Here is an 18,810-nt window from a genome sequence, read left to right as displayed (position 1 = left end):
TCTCTGTTCCTCCACATTCCTCAGAACCCTGCCGTTGACCCTGTAATCCACATTCAAATTTGTCCTACCAAAATGAATCACCTCGCACTTATCAGGGTTAAACTCCATCTGCCATTTTTCGGCCCAGCTCTGCATCCTATGTCTCTTTGCAGCCTACAACAGCCCTCCACCTCATCCACTACTCCACCAACCTTGGTGTCATCAGCAAATTTACTGACCCACCCTTCAGCCCCCTCCTCCAAGTCATTGACAAAAATCACAAATAGCAGAGGACCCAGCACTGATCCTTGTGGTACACCGCTGGTCTCCAGTCTGAAAATTTTCCATCCACCACCACCCTCTGTCTTCTATGAGATACAGCAAGAAGTTTAACAACACCAGGTTAAAGTCCAACAGGTTTATTTGGTAGCAAAAGCCACAAGCTTTCGGAGCCTTAAGCCCCTTCTTCAGGTGAGTGGGAATTCTGAATTCCCACTCATCTGAAGAAGGGGCTTAAGGCTCCGAAAGCTTGTGGCATTTGCTATCAAATAAACCTGTTGGACTTTAAACTGTTGTTAAACTTCTTACTGTGTTTACCCCAGTCCAACGCCGGCATCTCCTCATCATGACTTCTATGAGATAGCCAGTTACTTATCCAATTGGCCAAATTTCCCTCTATCCCACACCTCCTTACTTTCTTCATGAGCCAACCATGGGGAACCTTATCAAACGCCTTACTAAAATCCATGTATACGACATCAACTGCTCTACCTTCATCTACACACTTAGTTACCTCCTCAAAGAATTCAATCAAATTTGTGAGGCAAGACTTACTCTTCACGAATCTGTGTTGACTATCCCGGATTAAGTGAAGGGGATTGAAAGAAGGGGATTAAGAGACAGAGCTGCCACAGAGGTGATGAGAGGGGAAGGGGTTTGAAAAGAGAATGAGGAATGTGTGACTGAGGGTAGTTTTATGGAAGAGCTGAGAGGATTGAGGGAGAAGTCAACTGAATAAGAAGGCGTTTGAGGCTGAGGAAAAGGCAAGTTTGAGAGAGGAAGAGGTTGAGAGAGAGTGTGACAGAGCAAGAGAGAGCGTGACAGAGCAAGAGAGAGTGTGACAGAGCAAGAGAGAGTGTGACAGAACAAGAGAGAGTGTGACAGAACAAGAGTGTGACAGAGCAAGAGAGAGCGTGACAGAGCAAGAGAGAGTGTGACAGAGCAAGAGAGAGTGTGACAGAGCAAGAGTGTGACAGAGCAAGAGAGAGTGTGACAGAACAAGAGTGTGACAGAGCAAGAGAGAGTGTGACAGAACAAGAGTGTGACAGAGCAAGAGAGAGTGTGACAGAGCAAGAGAGAGTGTGACAGAGCAAGAGTGTGACAGAGCAAGAGAGAGTGTGACAGAGCAAGAGAGAGCGTGACAGAGCAAGAGAGAGTGTGACAGAGCAAGAGAGAGTGTGACAGAGCAAGAGAGAGTGTGACAGAGCAAGAGAGAGTGTGACAGAACGAGGGAGTGTGACAGAGCCAAGTGTGACCAGGAAGGCAGGGTGGGGGCAGGGCACTCTTTCAGAGATTTGGTATAAACCCGATGGCCAAATGGCCTCCTTCTGCACTGTAGGGATTCCATGCAACTGAGGGCAGAGGGGGAGGGAAGAGGTTGTGAAATGGAAAGATAAATAAAGGAGGGGGTTGGGAAGAAGCGGGGCAAAATGTTAGGAGGAAGGGAGGAGGAAGACAGGCAGGAAAGTGTTAGGTCAGCCATGATCTTGTAAAATGGCGGAGCAGGCTGGAAGGGCTGAATGGTCGACTCCTGTTCCTATTTCTTATGGTCTTATGGAAAGGAGGGAGGAGAAATTGAGGAAAAACCCATGGGAAAAGGGAGAGGGGGAGAATAGAATGTGATTGACAATGAGGGGAGCTCTGGTCTCTCCCTCCTGTCCTTGGGAAAGTGCGCATTAACCCTCACGTCGGGCACTGGCTTTCTGAAGCCTTCAGCAGCCCACAGCAAGAAGCAAATACCAACTTGGTTTTAACAAGGGGCTGCTCAGAGCGAGACTCTGGGGGGAGGGGGCAATTTTCTGTGACAGTGCCCCAGGTGGGAAGCCTTCCTCGCAGGGGGAAAATGTTGAAATGAGAGCGGGGGGGGGGGGGGGGGGGGGGGGGGGTGAAAAACATGACCAAAAGTGGACAGGACCCTCGATCGAGAGCACAAATTGATAAATCCAGTCTCTCCATAACCCGGCATTCGTGAAATACCATCGCTTTTCACAGTCAGAGATACTGTCAAACAGAAAAATAATCAATCAGATATTCTCTGGAAGGAAAAAAACATATGCAGCTGTGCTGGGATTAATAACCTGTCTCTGATTGTCGGACGATATTTATTCATCTCACCCTGGTTAGTGAGGATTGATGTATTGGTGATTACATTTTAACAGCAGCAACATGAGAAGCTGAAGTGAAGAATGAGCTCTCTCTCTCTCAGGGTGAAGGCTGCAATATTGTTTATCTCAGGCACAAGGTCGAGGGTGAAATCTCTTCCCTTGATCAGTGAAATGTTCTGGAAGTTATTAATGACGCGCCTTCGTTTTCAAATGAAACGAAAGATCGCAAGGAACGATACACGTACCAACCGACTCAAGAACAGCTTCTTCCCTGCTGCTGACCTACCTCGCATTAAGTTGATCTTTCTCTGCACCCGAGCTATGACTATGACTAAGGATGCTCTCCTTACAGAGCACAGTAATGGATAGACACCACTCTGGCAAACAGGAGTTATGATGTGGAGATGCCGGCGTTGGACTGGGGTAAGCACAGTAAGAAGTCTCACAACACCAGGTTAAAGTCCAACAGGTTTATTTGGTAGCAAATAAGGAGTTACGCAGTCCCACAGTAACTCTCCGCAACTTCCGAGGGGAGAGATTGATAGAAAATTCCTGCGGTGCCCCTCACAACCTCAAAATGCTTCAGGGCTAATCAAATGTTGTCACTGCTGAAATGTGCAGAATGCAGGCTCCCACAACCTGCACTGCGCTAATCATTTAAAAAAATACTCTTTTACTAATCCAGCATTTATCTCCATCCCTAATTACCCCTTGAGAAGGTGGTGGTGAGCCACCATCTTGAACCACTGCGGTTCCTCTGGTGTGGATACATCCACAATGCTGTTAGGGAGGGAATTCCAGACACACACACGCACATACAGATATGCCTGCACACACACACTAAGGTTGGACTCATATGCACTCACATGCATGCCTAGATACCCCAACAGGACTCAATGGGTAGGGATACCCCACCCTGTCTTACCCCTGTAGCCCAGTAGCACTGAGGGCCAGAGTGTCACATGCATGCCCTTGCCCAGCTCAGAGCTGCAGCAGCCAGAGGTGGAACATGGGGAGCTTCTACCAGTTCAGTCCCACGCTCTGACCAAACCCAGCAACTCCCCTCAATGGTCATCAGTGCGCACAGCAAGGGCATATTCCTTCTGCTGCCAAAGATCCGGAATTCCCTTGGAAACTGGGACATGATCAAAATGAATGGGAGAAGCAGGGAAAGGTGTTATGCTGGTTTGTGATGGCAGGTCTTCATCACCAACTTTTACAGATGCACCATAGAAAGCATTCTTTCTGGTTGTATCACAGCTTGGTATGGGCTCCTGCTCTGCCCAAGAGCGCAAGGAACTACAAAAGGTTGTGAATGCAGCCCAATCCATCACTCAAACCAGCCTCCCATCCATTGACTCTGTCTACACTTCCCGCTGCCTCAGGGTGGCACGGTGGCACAGTGGTTAGCACAGCTGCCTCCCAGTGCCAGGGATACAGGTATGATTCCCGGCTTGGGTCACTGTCTGTGTGGAGTTTGCACATTGTCCCCGTATCTACCTGGGTTTCCTCCGGGTGCTCCGGTTTCCTCCCACAGTCCGAAAGACATGCTGGTTAGGTGCGTTCACCCGAACAGGTGCCGGGATGTGGTGACTTGGGGATTTTCACAGTAACTTCATTGCAGTGTTAATGTAAGCCTTACTTGTGACCAATAAATAAACTTTAAAGCTTTACTTAAAAGCAGCCAGCATAATTAAGGACCCGACACATCCCGGACATTCTCTCTTCCACCTTCTTCTGTCGGGAAAAAGATATAAAAAGATACAAAAATCTGAGGACACAGACCAACCAACTCAAGAATAGCTCCTTCCCTGCTGCCATCAGACTTTTGAATGGACCTACCTCGCACTAAGTTGATCTTTCTCTACACCCTAGCTATGACTGCAACACTACATTCTGCACTGTCTTGTTTCCTTCTCTATGAACGGTATGTTTTGCCTGTATAGCGCAAGAAACAATACTTTTCACTGTATACTTACACACGTTGACAATAATAAATCAAATCAAATCTCTGTGTCTGGTTTGAGATGGCCAAGTGAATGATCCAAGGCCCCTCGTGTTAAAACCCCAATGCGTTACCCAATCGTCACATAGTTGAAAGGCTGAACAGATGGCAAATCTTTTCTTGAGATTTACCCGTTCGGTTCCACTCCTCTGAAGCACCGTGGACAGAAGTTTCCCATTCCGCCCACCATGGGAATCGTAGCGGGCAGGGGGAGGGGGGAGCGGGTGGGGGAGGAAGAGGAGAAGGAGGGAGGGAAGAGTGTGGCCAGAAAATCCTGCCCCTTGTGACATGTCTTACCAGGTTAAAGCTGTTCTCGAAATTGTTGTTTTCCTGGGTGTAATCATCGTGTGGGAAGTAATTCAGTGGGTTGTTGGCGGGGAGGCAGGAGGGAAAAATCTCTTTGGAGCTTGATTATACTGGAATTGGTTAATGGTGAAGGCTGGAAACTGAAGATCTCAAGTAGCCATTAGCAAAGGAACCGTAGAGTGTGAGAGGACCTTGTGACACAACCGCATGTCATTACATTCAATCTCAGGCTAAATGTGTGGAGTTGATTGCACAAATTACTCCTGCGCTTTTCACGTCAATATTATTTGCAAGTGATCCTGTTGGGAGAGTTGAACAAACCGTTCATTGTGTCGACTGTTCCCAGAAATCAATTAAAGTCAAATCACCGCGAGTAACAAATAGATTTTCTGAGAAAATTGGTACTCTGTGACAAAAGGCTCACTTCTCAACAATTAATTTGTCCCAGGATGGCCCTGTGAAGATAAACTGTATTCGAAAGGAACACGTTTAAGTGAGATAGATCAACTCTGGTTGAAGTGACTATCCAAAAAGAAAAGCAAGTTAACTTTTCCACTTAAGAGGCGAGCGGAATCAAAGCATCGCTGCAATGATATTGTCCAATTCCAACTCTAATCTAGCGACAGCGAATCAAAAAGCATTCCACTGTCATTTTGGGACATGGTGAGGTCCAATAGAAATACAAATCTCTCACTTTCCCCAGTGGGTGAGAGAGACATCTTCCTGTCAAGAGTATTCCATCTCAACATCGGAACAGTTCATAAAAGCTTCAAAAGCAAATGGATTGAAATATGGGGCCAGATCTTTTGATTTGATTTGATTTATTATTGTCACATATATTATTATACAGTGAAAAGTGTTGCTTCTTGCGCGCTATACAGACAAAGCATACCGCTCATAGAGAATAAAAGCAAATTACTGCGGGATGCTGGAATCTGAAACCAAAAGAGAAAATGCTGGAAAATCTCAGCAGGTCTGGCAGCATCTGTAAGGAGAGAAAAAGAGCTGACGTTTCGAGTCCAGATGACCCTTTGTCAAAGCTTTAACTAACGGTCGTCCGGACTCTAAACGTCAGCTCTTTTCTCTCCTTACAGATGCTGCCAGACCTGCTGAGATTTTCCAGCATTTTCTCCTTTCATAGAGAAGATGTGGAGGTGCCGGCTTTGGATTGGGGTGGGTACGGTAAGAAGTCTCACAACACCAGTTTAACGTTCAACAGGTTTGTTTGAAATCACGAGCTTTCAGAGCGCTGCTCCTTCCTCAGGTGATTCACCACTCACCTGATGAAGGAGCAGTGCTCTGAAAGCTTGTGATTCCAAATAAACCTCTTGGACTTTAACCTGATGTTGAGAGTGTTCATGGAGAAGGAAAGGAGAGAGTGCAGAATGTCATAGCTAAGGTGTAGAGAAAGATCAACTTAATGCGAGATAGGTCCATTCAAAAGTCTGATGGCAGCAGGGAAGAAGCTGTTCTTGAATCGGTTGGTACGTGACCTCAGACTTTTGTATCTTTTTCCCGACGGAAGGGGATGGAAGAGAGAAAGTCCGGGGTTAATGGGGTCCTTAATTATGCTGGCTGCTTTTCCGAGACAGCGGAAGGTGTAGACAGAGTCAATGGGTGGGAGGCTGGTGTACGTGGATCTTCATGGGTTTTGGAGTTTGCACGTTCTCCCCGTGTCTGCGTGGGATTCCTCCGGGTGCTCTGGTTTCCTCCCACAGTCCAAAGATATGTGGGTTAGGTGGATTGGCCATGCTAAATTGCCCCTTACTGTCAGGAGGATTATAAGGGTAAATCAATGGGGTGGCAGAGATAGGGCTAGGATTGGAACATTGTTGGTGCAGGCTCGATGGGCCGAATGGCCTCCTTCGACACTGTAGAGATTCTATGGATTTCTATGACTCTGGCGTCTTTTAAGACGGCTGACCCTATTTGGGGACTTTGCCCCACCCCAATGCCCGATCTTGGCATTGGCAATTTTTGCCAGTGTATGGTAAGGATATAGGCAGCCAGTCTTTTTTCTTTATTCGTAGGACATGGGCCAGCATTTATTCCCCATCCCTAGTTGTCCGAGGCTAGTTGAGAGTCAACCCCATTGTTGTGGCTCTGGAGTCACATGTAGACCAGACCGGGTAAGGACGGCAGATTTCCTTCCCTGAAGGACATTAGTGACCCAGATGGGTTTTTCCGACAGTTGACAATGGTTTCACGGTCATCAGTGGATTCTTAATTCCAGATATTTTTTATTGAATCCAAATTCCACAATCTGCCGTGGCGACATTCGAACCCGGGTCCCAGAACATTAGCTGAGTTTCTGGATTAATAGTCTAATGATAATACCACTAGGCCATTGCCTCCCCAAAGAGTGCAGAGTCTACTCCCTGCATTCCCAACACGGCTGGCTCCATTGTGAGGGTAATCATCTCCTGGTCCCCTGCATTTTTCATGGAGTCAAGCCAGCTTCTCCAGACTCCAGAGGTCCCACAGTGAACACAGCAGCCGCCATTTTTGTGGGAGTAGGAATGGGCCCAGCTCAGAATTTGCGCATGCGTGTTTCGTGGAGGCAGCTGCTCGCTAAGTGTGGGAAGCACGATGTGGATGGATTATTCTTGGTCTGAGCAGGTCTGGACTTTGTGCAGATCTTTGAAGGGGTGGGGTACCCTTTCGGAATGAGAGAGGTTACCCCTTTGGATATGGTCCCGGGACACCTTTGGGAAAGGTAAGGTGCCCGCTGGGATTGTTAAAGGGGGATATGAATGTGCGAAAGAAGTGCAGAAACTCACTGGAGCTGTGAAGAGCATCCATCAAAAGTATCCAACTGAATTATTGAAAGCAATTGTCAAAAGACTCACATTTCTACAGCATCTTTCACAATCTCAGGATGTCCCGAAGTTCTTTCCAGCTAACTGTGTGATTTTACAGCACACTCATTGTTATAATGTCAGATATGCAGCATCCAATTTCTGCATAGCAAGATTCCACCAACAGGAATGAGTTAAATGGCCAGACTATCTGTAGGGTAGTGATGTTGGATGAGGGGTAAATACTGGCCCCGGGTCACGTCAATCAGATTCCCCCATTAATCTTTCACACTCAAGGGATACTTACTTTCCACTCCGTTCCTCCATCTGGAGCATGTAGACAGTTTCCACATCGGTGTTTAGTACTTTGGCACTGCTGCTGTCTCCCCACTTCAGCTTAAGGCTCTGGGGACCGGAGGCTGCACACTCTAGCCGCGGAGGAGCTGGGGGCAGGGGTCTTGTCTTGGCTTTCACTGTCTGGCTGAAGGGGCCAGCACCGATCCCATTCACCGCCCGAACCCTGATCCTGGAAGTGCAAAGGGGAAATAAAAGGTTAAAGAGATAAATCTTTATCTGAATCTAGCAAGAAATTCACGTGAAACTGTTGGAAATGACGGGTTACGATCAAGCTGCGTGCCGGGCTTTAGAAAGGACGCAGAGGAGATTTACGAAAAGGGTACCACAGATAGCAAGATGAGCAGAGAGTGCAATTGGGAGAGAGCGGGGAGGGGGGGGGTGAGTGCAGCTAATCAGATAAATCTTTCAAAGAGCTAGCATAGGCACGATGGGCCAAATGGCTGAATGCATGGGTTGTAAGATTCTGTGGTGTCTGTCTAACCCTACCCTGCCACACTAGATTCTATGCTTCAAGGACAGTTCTTCAGCAGACACTGCATCTGAAAACTGGCTGTAAAAAAGGGCTTGTCGCCTTGTCTTTTTCCTTTTGTGACCATCCTTTCTCTACTCAATACTGCCTCTCGCAGGAATCACCAGGCCAGCACCTCCCGGACGAGGTGAGACTTTGGGGTCGTGAGTTCAGAGTGAGCAATAGCTGCCTTGAAGCTTAGCTTCAAATTTCAAGCTTTGTGTTTTTTCCCTGTCGATGGGCTTGGGGAATGGACAGCTCTCTTTTCCCTTAAATGTATCCATTCTGCTCACCTCAAGCTCCCTGTTCCACATTCCCACCATTCCCTGGGTAATTCTCCTGAAATCCTGATTGGGTTTATTACTGACTGATACGTATGGCTGATTGTTATGCATGAGGTTGGGATGTTATGTCCCTTTAAAAGAACAGATCAGGTGACCTGCGAGGCCAAGCTTCCACCCGCTTGGGGAATCAGTCCTAGACTGAGTATGCATTGGTTAGGACATTCAATAAAATGTTTCTTGTTTGAATCTTACCTACCTGCCTCATGGTCTTGAGATAGTAAATAGACCAAACAGCTTAACACTGATAGTTTTGGTCATCTCTCCAACTCCCCGGGTGGCATTGTGGCACAGTGGTTAGCACCACTGCCTCAGCGCCAGGGATCCAGGTTCCATTCCTGGCTTCTATGCCAGGAATGGAACTCTGTGTAGAGTTTGCACCTTCTCCCCGTGTCTGCGTGGGCTTCCTCCGGGTGCTCCAGTTTCCTCCCACAGTCTGAAAGATGTGCTGGTTAGGATGCATTGGCTGTGCTAAATTCTCCCTCAGTGTACCCGAACAGGCACCTGAGTGTGGCGACTCGGGGATTTTCACAGTAACTCCATTGCAGTGTTAATGTAAGCCTACGTGTGACACTAATAAAAAATGAAAACCCTTAACCCCCCCCTCAGAAGTGCAAAGTACATTCCTTTTTACTCAGTGAGTTGTTGTGATCTGGAAGGCACTGTCTGAAGTTTAAAGTTTATTTATCAGAGTCACAAGTAGGCTTACATTAACACTGCAATGAAGTTACTGTGAAAATCCCCTAGCCTCCACACTTTGGTGCCTGTTCGGGTACACTGAGGGAGAATTTAGCAAGGCCAATGCATCTAACCAGCACATTTTTCGGACTGTGGGAGGAAACCCACGCAGACACGGGGAAAATGTGCAGACTCCACACAGACAGTGACCCAAGCCAGGAATTGAACCCGGGCCCCTGGCGCTGTGAGGCAGCAGTGCTAACCACTGTGTCACTGTGAAAGGGCAGAGGAAGCAGATTCAATATAAGTTCCGAAAAGGGGAGTGAGGGACGACCTGAACAATTTCTGGGGCTCTCGGAAAGAGCTGGAGGAGTGGGAGGAACTGGATAGATGTTCCAAAGGGTCAGCACAGGCATGATGGCTGAATGGCCTCATTCTGTGCAGTGTGTTTCAATTATGAATTTTCCTCTGGGTCTGTGCGACAGACCTCACCTTTTGTAAACACAAGAGATTACTTGGTATTTATTTCCAATGTTTATTCAATCTTTCACTTTTTCACCCTGAGGCAACAGATGGTGCAGTGTATTGGGAGCTCGGATTGACAAGCAGGCAATCGCAGCCCGCTGCTTTGGAGCCACATGTGTTTTAAAATTTTGAATGACTCCCTTTGAGGTAGCAATCCCGAGTAAACTCGCCTTCCCCTGCCTCCCCACCGGGTACCACTGCTACATTGACTTTATGTAACTGTATGTGCTTATGTAACGTATATACTTTGCACAGTATCTGCTGTAGCTCAACAGGTAACACTCTCACCTCTTGAGTCACAAATTTGTGGGTTCAAGTCCCACTCCAGAACTTCAGCACAAAATACAAGATTGCCACACTACTCCTGAGGGAAGTGTCAGCTTTCAGAAATATTAAAGAACAAAAGAACAGTAACTTCATTGCAGTGTTAATGTAAGCCTACCCGTGACACTAATAAATAAACATAAACACAATCTTCTGATTCCGAGGCAAGAGACAATAATATTATTTGCAGAACAAAGAACAAAGAACAATACAGCACAGGAACAGGCCCTTCGGCCCTCCAAGCCCGTGCCGCTCCCTGGTCCAAACTAGACCATTCTTTTGTATCCCTCCATTCCCACTCCGTTCATATGGCTGTCTAGATAAGTCTTAAACGTTCCCAGTGTGTCCGCCTCCACCACCTTGCCTGGCAGCGCATTCCAGGCCCCCACCACCCTCTGTGTAAAATATGTCCTTCTGATATCCGTGTTAAATCTCCCCCCCTTCACCTTGAACCTATGACCCCTCGTGAACGTCACCGCTGACCTGGGGAAAAGCTTCCCACCGTTCACCCTATCTATGCCTTTCATAATTTTATACACCTCTATTAAGTCTCCCCTCATCCTCCGTCTTTCCAGGGAGAACAACCGCAGTTTACCCAATCTCTCCTCATAACTAAGCCCCTCCATACCAGGCAACATCCTGGTAAACCTCCTCTGTACTCTCTCCAAAGCCTCCACGTCCTTCTGGTAGTGTGGCGACCAGAACTGGGCGCAGTATTCCAAATGCGGCCGAACCAACGTTTATACATCTGCAACATCAGACCCCAACTTTTATACTCTCTGCCCCATCCTATAAAGGCAAGCATGCCATATGCCTTCTTCACCACCTTCTCCACCTGTGACGTCACCTTCAAGGATCTGTGGACTTGCACACCCAGGTCCCTCTGCGTATCTACACCCTTTATGGTTCTGCCATCTATCGTATAGCTCCTCCCTACATTATTTCTACCAAAATGCATCACTTCGCATTTATCAGGATTGAACTCCATCTGCCATTTCTTTGCCCAAATTTCCAGCCTATCTATATCCTTCTGTAGCTTCTGACAATGCTCCTCACTATCTGCAAGTCCTGCCAATTTTGTGTCGTTCGCAAACTTACTGATCACCCCAGTTACACCTTCTTCCAGATCGTTTATATAAATCACAAACAGCAGAGGTCCCAATACAGAGCCCTGCGGAACACCACGAGTCACAGGCCTCCAGCCAGAAAAAGACCCTTCCACTACCACCCTCTGTCTTCTGTGACCAAGATGTGGAGATGCCGGCGTTGGACTGGGGTAAACACAGTAAGAAGTTAATTTATTCTGTGACTTATTCTGTGACCAAGTCAGTTCTCCACCCATCTAGCCACCTCCCCCTTTATCCCATGAGATCCAACCTTTTTCACCAGCCTACCACGAGGGACTTTCTCAAACGCTTTACTAAAGTCCATATAGACGACATCCACGGCCCTTCCCTCGTCAACTATTCTGGTCACTTCTTCAAAAAACTCCACCAGGTTAGTGAGGCATGACCTCCCTCTCACAAAACCATGCTGACTATCGTTAATGAGTTTATTCCTTTCTAAATGCGCATACATCCTATCTCTAAGATTCTTCTCCAGCAACTTCCCCACCACGGACGTCAAGCTGACCGGTCTATAATTACCCGGGTTATCCTTCCTACCCTTCTTAAATAACGGGACCACATTAGCTATCCTCCAATCCTCTGGGACCTCACCTGCGTCCAGTGACGAGACAAAGATTTGCGTCAGAGGCCCAGCGATTTCATCTCTCGTTTCCCTGAGCAGCCTTGGATAGATTCCATCAGGCCCTGGGGATTTGTCAGTCTTTATATTCTCTAACAAACCTAGCACTTCCTCCCTTGTAATGGAGATTTTCTCCAACGGTTCAACACTCCCCTCCGAGACACTCCCAGTCAACACATCCCTCTCCTTTGTGAATACCGACGCAAAGTATTCATTTAGGATCTCCCCTACTAAGCCCCTTGTCTGACCTCTTAGGTGGAGATAAAACATAGAAACTAGAAGCAGGAGTAGACCATTCGGCCCTTCGAACCTGCTCCACCATTCATTTAGATCATGGCTGACTATCAAATTCAATGCCCTGATCCCCTCTACCACCCATATCCCTTAAGCCCCAAGAGCTATATCTAATTTCTTCTTGAAATCACATAACGTTTTGGCTTCAACTACATTTTGGAGCAGCGAATTCCACACATTCACCGCCCTCTGGGTGAAGAAATTTCTCCTCACCTCAGTCCTAAAAGGTTTACCCAATGGATAGCCAGAAACTTTTTTCCAGGGTGGAAGAGTCAATTACTAGGGGGGCACAGGTTTAGGGTGCGAGAGGCAAGGTTTAACGGAGATGTTTTTAACGGAGGCAAGTTTTTTATACAGAGGGTGGTGGGTGCCTGGAACCCGCTGCCAGGGGTGGTGGTGGAAGCAGCTACTTTAGTGACTTTTAAGGGGCATCTTGACAAATACATGAATAGGATGGGAATAGAGGGATATGGTCCCCAAAGGGTAGGGGGTTTTAGTTCAGTCGGGCAGCATGGTCAGTGCGGGCTTGGAGGGCCAAAGGGCCTGTTCCTGTGCTGTAATTTTCTTTATTCTTTGTTATCCTCAAACTATGACCTCTATCTCTGGACTCCCCCACCATTGGGAGCATTCTTTCTGAATCTATCCTGCCTTACCCTATAAGAAAGATTTGGAATAAAAGAAGGGGTGAAAGTTATGTCACAGATGTATAAAGCCTGTTCTGAGACAACATCTGGAGTAACTGTGTTCAGTTCTGGGCAATGCATCTCAGGAAAGGTATTTTTCTATTGGAGGTCCTGCACAGAATGTCACTGGGACTGAAATGGTTAAATTTGTAGATAATACATTCAGTTCCCTATTCCAAATCTATCATGTGAACAGTTGGGGGTCCTAGCACAGATCCCTGCGGAACCCCATTCATCACTGACTGCCAATCAGGAAGAGACCCATTTATTGCTTCCTATTTGCTAACCAGTTTTCTATCCATCTCAAGACGTTACCTGCAATCCCATTCGCTTTAACTTTACACAGTGGTCTGTTATGTGAGACCTTGCTGAAAGACTTCTGAAAGTCTAAATAAACCACATCCACTGGTTCTCCTTGGTCAACTCAACTCGTAACACCCTCAAAGAATTGCAGTAGATTTGTCAAGCATGATTTCCCTTTTGTAAATCCATGCTGACTTTGTCTGATTATACCACTGCCTTCCAAATGCCAAGTAATGAAATCACTGTCTTCTGGTTGGCTATAAGGTCAGTGTGGAGGACTCACCTTCGATGTCCAGCTGGGAGGGCACCCAGGAGACAGCATCTTCGACAGTGACAATTTTCCTTTCAGGTTCGTTGCCAGAGTTTAAAAGCTGTGAGGCTGGGAGAGATTATAACTCATAGTATCATGGAATCCCTACAGAACAGAAGCCCTTCGCATCTGCACCAACTCTGCATTTTACCCAGGCCCGATCACTGTAACCCCGCGTATTTACCCCACTAATCCCCCTAACCTACACATCTCTGGACACTAAGGGACAATTTACCATGGCCAATCCACCTAACCTGCACATCTTTGGACTGTGGGAGGAAACCGGAGCACCCGGAGGAAACCCACGCAGACACGGGAAGAATGTGCAAACTCCACACAGACAGTGACCCGAGCCGGGAATCGAACCCGGGTCCCTGGCGCTCTGAGGCTGCAGTGCTAACCACTGGGCCACCATTCTGTGCATGGAGATGTAGGGATGATCTGAACTGAAAGCCTTTCCTGATTCTTTTTCTGCCGTGTCTGCCTGTTTAGTTGGGGGTTATTTTAGCGCTTTATCTTTGCTGCCACTGAACATGTTTCAGTTGTGAAGACACCAAAGGAAAATACATTGCAAAACGCAAATCAATCATATGTTACTCTGGCAGTGAATCTGAGATGGATCAGAGCATCAGCCTTGCCTCGGTGCGCAGTGCTCCCTCCTCAGTGAAAAGGTGCTCAGTTTGACCCCTGCTGGCACTCGCAGTGCGGTACTGGGGGAACGCTGCACTGTCAGAGCTGCTGTCCCTGATGCAAAGTGATAAACAAAGGTGCCATCTGCCCTCGCCGGTGGGCCACGAAAGAGCAGGAAGCTCTCTCCCCGGCAACCTGTCTCAATGTTAATCCCGCAATCAACGTCACTGCGCCGTTTGTGGGATCTTGCTGTGCATAAATTGGCTGCCACATTTCCTACATCACAACAGTGACTACACTTCAGAAAAAATTTCATAGAATCATATAATCCCTCCAGTGCAGAAGGCGGCCATTCGGCCCATCAAGTCAGCACCGACCACAAACCCACCCGGGGCCCTATCCCCATAACCCCGACAACAATTTATAGCCTACAACAAATGTTTGGGATGTGCTGAGGTCACCATAAGGTGCGATAGGAAGGCAAGTTTCTTTGTCTCTTTAACAGAGGAAGTGAGTTCTCTCAGGGCAGTGGGGGTGATTCATCTTTCTCAGGCCGGGTTGGAGAGAGGAGGAGGCCGGCAGGAAGACTCACAAAGAAGTGCGCTGATCCTGATGCCTCGTTTGCTAAATTAATCCATTTACCCCCCAGCTGCAATAATCTATATTTGCAGACATGAGATCAGAGGAGCTTCCCATTTCATGGTCTGGAACGCTGGACAGTGCACGGTGACAGGAACCGCACTCCCACAGTCTCTCTGACTCAAAGAACAACGAACAGTACAGCACACGAACAGGCCCTTCAGCCCTCCAAGCCTGCGCCTATCATGTTGTCCTATTTAGACCAACCGCCTGTATCCCTCTATTCCCCGTCTGTTCATGCGCCTATCAAGATAAGTCTTAAATGTCACTAACGTGTCTGCCTCGCCCATCTCACTTGGCAGTCCATTCCAGGCCCCCACCACTCTCTGTGTAAAAAACTTCACCCGCACATCTCCACTGAACCTTTCCCCCCTTATCCTGAACTTGTGCCCCCTTGTAATTGTCATTTCTGCCCTGGGAAACAGTTTCCAACTCTTCACCCTATCCATATCTCTCATAATTTTATAAACTTCTATCAGGTCACCCCCTCAGCCTCCGTCTTTCCAGGAAGAACAATCCCAGTTTATTCAGTCTCTCCTAATAGCTAACTCTAACCCTAACACAAAAGCATAGCTCTATTTTCCAGTCACTGAACCTGAGTGCACAGCAGGATCATTCGTCTTTTGAGGTGAGAGAGTGTGTGAGTGCGTGTGTGAGTGTGTGTGTGTGTGAGTGAGTGCGTGTGAGTGCATGTGTGAGTGCATGTGCATGTGTGTGGGTGCGTGTGTGAGTGTGTGTGTGTGCGTGTGTGTGTGCATGTGTGAGTGCGTGTGTGTGTGAGTGCGTGTGTGTGTGTGTGTGTGTGTGTGTGAGTGCATGTGCGTGAGTGCGTGTGTGTGTGTGAACGAGTGTGAGTGTGTGTGTGTGAGTGCGTGTGTGTGCATGTGTGTGAATGCATGTGCGTGTGTGAGTGCGTGTGTGAACGAGTGTGAGTGTGAGAGTGCGTGTATGTGTGTGTGTAAACGAGTGTGAGTGTGTGTGTGAGTGTGTAAGTGTGTGTGTGTGTGAGTGTGACCATCTGTCACGGCTTACCTTCTGATTTCAGCTTCTCTGCCGTTTGGTCATTCACACCTTCCATTCTCTCTATGGGCTGCCATTAGCAGCCTTTCCCCTGGTTTCTGTGGCTATGACTCATCTTCCATTCCCTCCCCCTGCAGTATAAATATCTCCCACTTTCTCTGCCTTTTAGCTTTGACAAAGTGTCATCTGGACTCGAAGCTTCAGCTCTTTTCTCTCCTTACGGATGCTGCCAGACCCGCTGAGATTTTCCAGCATTCTCTCTTTTGATCGCAGATGAGTTTTATGCTTCACCCCAACTCCGATTCCCATTTCCTTGCCCAGGGAGTTGCTGACAGGGAGCGTCTTCTCTCCCTTCACCTCCGCCACCCCCCCACCCACCCCCGCTGCCCTGACGCCGCCCCCCCCCCCTCCCCCCCACCCCCCCCCCCCCCCCCCCCCCCCCCCCACCCGCCTGCCTCTCCCAGTTGAACTCCTCACTCAACCAAAGCTCCTGATTCAACTCCAAGGTTCACTGGAGCACAGCAGCTGCGTCAGGTTTGTGGCTGAGGGTGTGCACCATGTGGTGTGAGATGGTTTACCTGTAGGAGGTGTCTGGCAGGAGTTCCCGGATGACGTAGGCCGTGACATTGTCCACCGTTAGCTGGCTCTCTCCAAGGTCGATGTTGTACGAGAGGATCTCTGACCCGTTACTGCACGGTTCGGCCCACTTGACCGCCAGGCAGGTGGACGAGGAGGTCAGACAGGAGTCCAGGTGCTGGTCGTCCAAGACGTAGAGGGTGGAGATGGCAGCGGGGACTGAGGCGGGCGTTGTGTGTGTGACCACACCGCTGTAAGGCCCCGAGCCTGCCTGGTTAGTCGCCTGAGCAGGAAGGGAAAGAGAAAAGACTGTCAGGAGGTCACAAAAGAACTGCCCTGCATCAAGAAAGAAAACTCGACCCACAAGTCATGAGTCATCCTGCTGCCTCACAGCGCCAGGGACCCGGGTTCAATTCCGGCCTCAGGTCACTGTCTGTGTGGAATCTGCACGTTCTCCCCGTGTCTGTGTGAGTTTCCTCCGGGTGCTCCGGTTTCCTCCCACAGTCTGAAAGACGTGCTGGTTAGGTGGATTGGCCATGCTAAATTGACCCTAGTGTCAGGGGGATTAGCAAGGTAAATGTGTGGGGTTATGGGAATAGGGCCTGGGTGGGATTGTGGTCGGTACAGACTCGATGGGCCAAATGGCCTCCTTCTGCACTGTAGGGGTTCCATGATTCTATGACCCTGAAGCCCCCCAAGGTCTGGGGTCAGGAAGGATCCCACATGGTGGCAAACATTCACTGTGTGAGTCCACAAGCTGCAAGGTAACAATCCTTGGAATCACAGAATGTTACAACACAAGGGAAGGCTATTCGGTCCACTCTTCCCGTGCAAACTCTTTGAAAAAGCCATCCAACTAGTTAAATCCTCGAGGCTCTTTCCTGAGAATCTTGTCAAATTTAACCCTTCAAATATTTATCCAATCTCCTTTTTGGAGTTCCTAATTAATCTGCTCCCCCTCACACTCCAGAACACAATAACTCGCTGCATAAAAAACTTCTCATGATGTGGAGATGCCGGCGTTGGACTGGGGTGAACACAGTAAGAAGTTTAACAACACCAGGTTAAAGTCCAACAGGTTTATTTGGTAGCAAATGCCATTAGCTTTCGGAGCGCTGCTCCTTCGTCAGATGGAGTGGAAATCTCCATCCATCTCCATCTGACGGATATCCACTCCATCTGACGAAGGGGCAGCGCTCCGAAAGCTAATGGCATTTGCTACCAAATAAACCTGTTGGACTTTAACCTGGTGTTGTTAAAACTCTTACTGTAAAAAACTTCTCCTCAGTGCTAAGGTCCATTCAAATTAATTTGATTTCAGTCGCAAAGTCAAAGGAACCATGGGACATGGGGAATAGGCAGGAAAGTGGAGCTGAGGTCAAAGAAGGGTTGAGTATCCCACTCCTCTGTACCCTCCCCAATGTATTTACATCCTCTCTGTAATGAAGTGATTAGAATTGTGCACAGTACTCTAGCTGTGGCCTAACGAGTGTTTTATTCAGTTCCAGTACAATCTTCCTGCTCTTATACTCTATACCTGGGCTAATGAAAGAATTCCATTTGCTTTCTGAACCATCTCCTCGACCTGTCTTTCTATGCAGGTGGTCAAGAAAGCGTATGGCACTAGGTATAAAAATTGGCAGGTCACGCTGCAGCTGCACAGAACCTTAGTTAGGCCTCATTTGGAATATTGTGTACAATTCTGGTCACCACACTACCAGAAGCATGTGGATGCTTTGGAGAGGGTACAGAAGCGGTTTACTAGGATGTTGCCTGGTATGGAGGGCATTAGCTATGAGGAGAGGTTGGATAAACTCGGTTTGCTCTCACTGGAACGACGGAGGTTGAGGAGTGACCTGATAGAGGTTTACAAGATTATGAGTGGCATGAACAGAGTGGATCGTCAGATGCTCTTTCCTAGGGTAGAAAAGTCAAGTACTCGGGAACATAGGTTGAAGGTGCGTGGGGAAAAGTTTAGAGGAGATGTGCGAGGCAAGTTTTTTTTACACAGAGGATGGTGAATGTCTAGAACGCGCTGCCCGGGGAGGTGGTGGGAGCAGGTACAATAGCGACATTAAAGGGGCATCTAAATGAATACATGAATAGGATGGGAATGGAAGGATACGACTCCGTAAGTGCATACGGTTTTAGTTTAGGCAGGCATCATGATCAGTGAAGGCCTGGAGAGCCGAAGGGCCTGTTCCTGTGCTGGACTTTTCTTTGCTCTTTGTTCGACCTTCAGGGATCTGTGGACACTCTCTCCGGGGTCCCTCGCTTCCTTGTGCTATGAGTAATTGTTGGCCTACGGTTATTGAGAGCAACTCTCAGTCTGATTGTTGCAAGGCTTTTCTATTGTTGACCGACTTAAGCAAAGACTCACCGACCAGAGTCTGACTGCAGTCAT

The 18,810-nt window shown here is 48.0% G+C and overlaps 1 protein-coding gene across 1 annotated transcript in view; it reads right to left on the bottom strand.

The window, feature by feature from the left end:
- fndc3ba (fibronectin type III domain containing 3Ba) overlaps positions 1-18,810 on the bottom strand; it is a 348,179-nt gene that overhangs the window by 23,761 nt on the left and 305,608 nt on the right. The window contains 2 exon segments of the mRNA XM_078204432.1: positions 7,780-7,998; positions 16,409-16,689. Coding sequence (XP_078060558.1) covers positions 7,780-7,998; positions 16,409-16,689 — 500 coding nt within the window.

The sequence above is a fragment of the Mustelus asterias genome, chromosome 3, assembly GCF_964213995.1.
Source record: "Mustelus asterias chromosome 3, sMusAst1.hap1.1, whole genome shotgun sequence".
In the NCBI taxonomy this organism is placed as follows: Eukaryota; Metazoa; Chordata; class Chondrichthyes; order Carcharhiniformes; family Triakidae; genus Mustelus; species Mustelus asterias.
The sequence above is the reverse complement of the archived record's forward strand: the minus strand, read 5'-3'. Positions and strand labels throughout refer to the sequence as shown.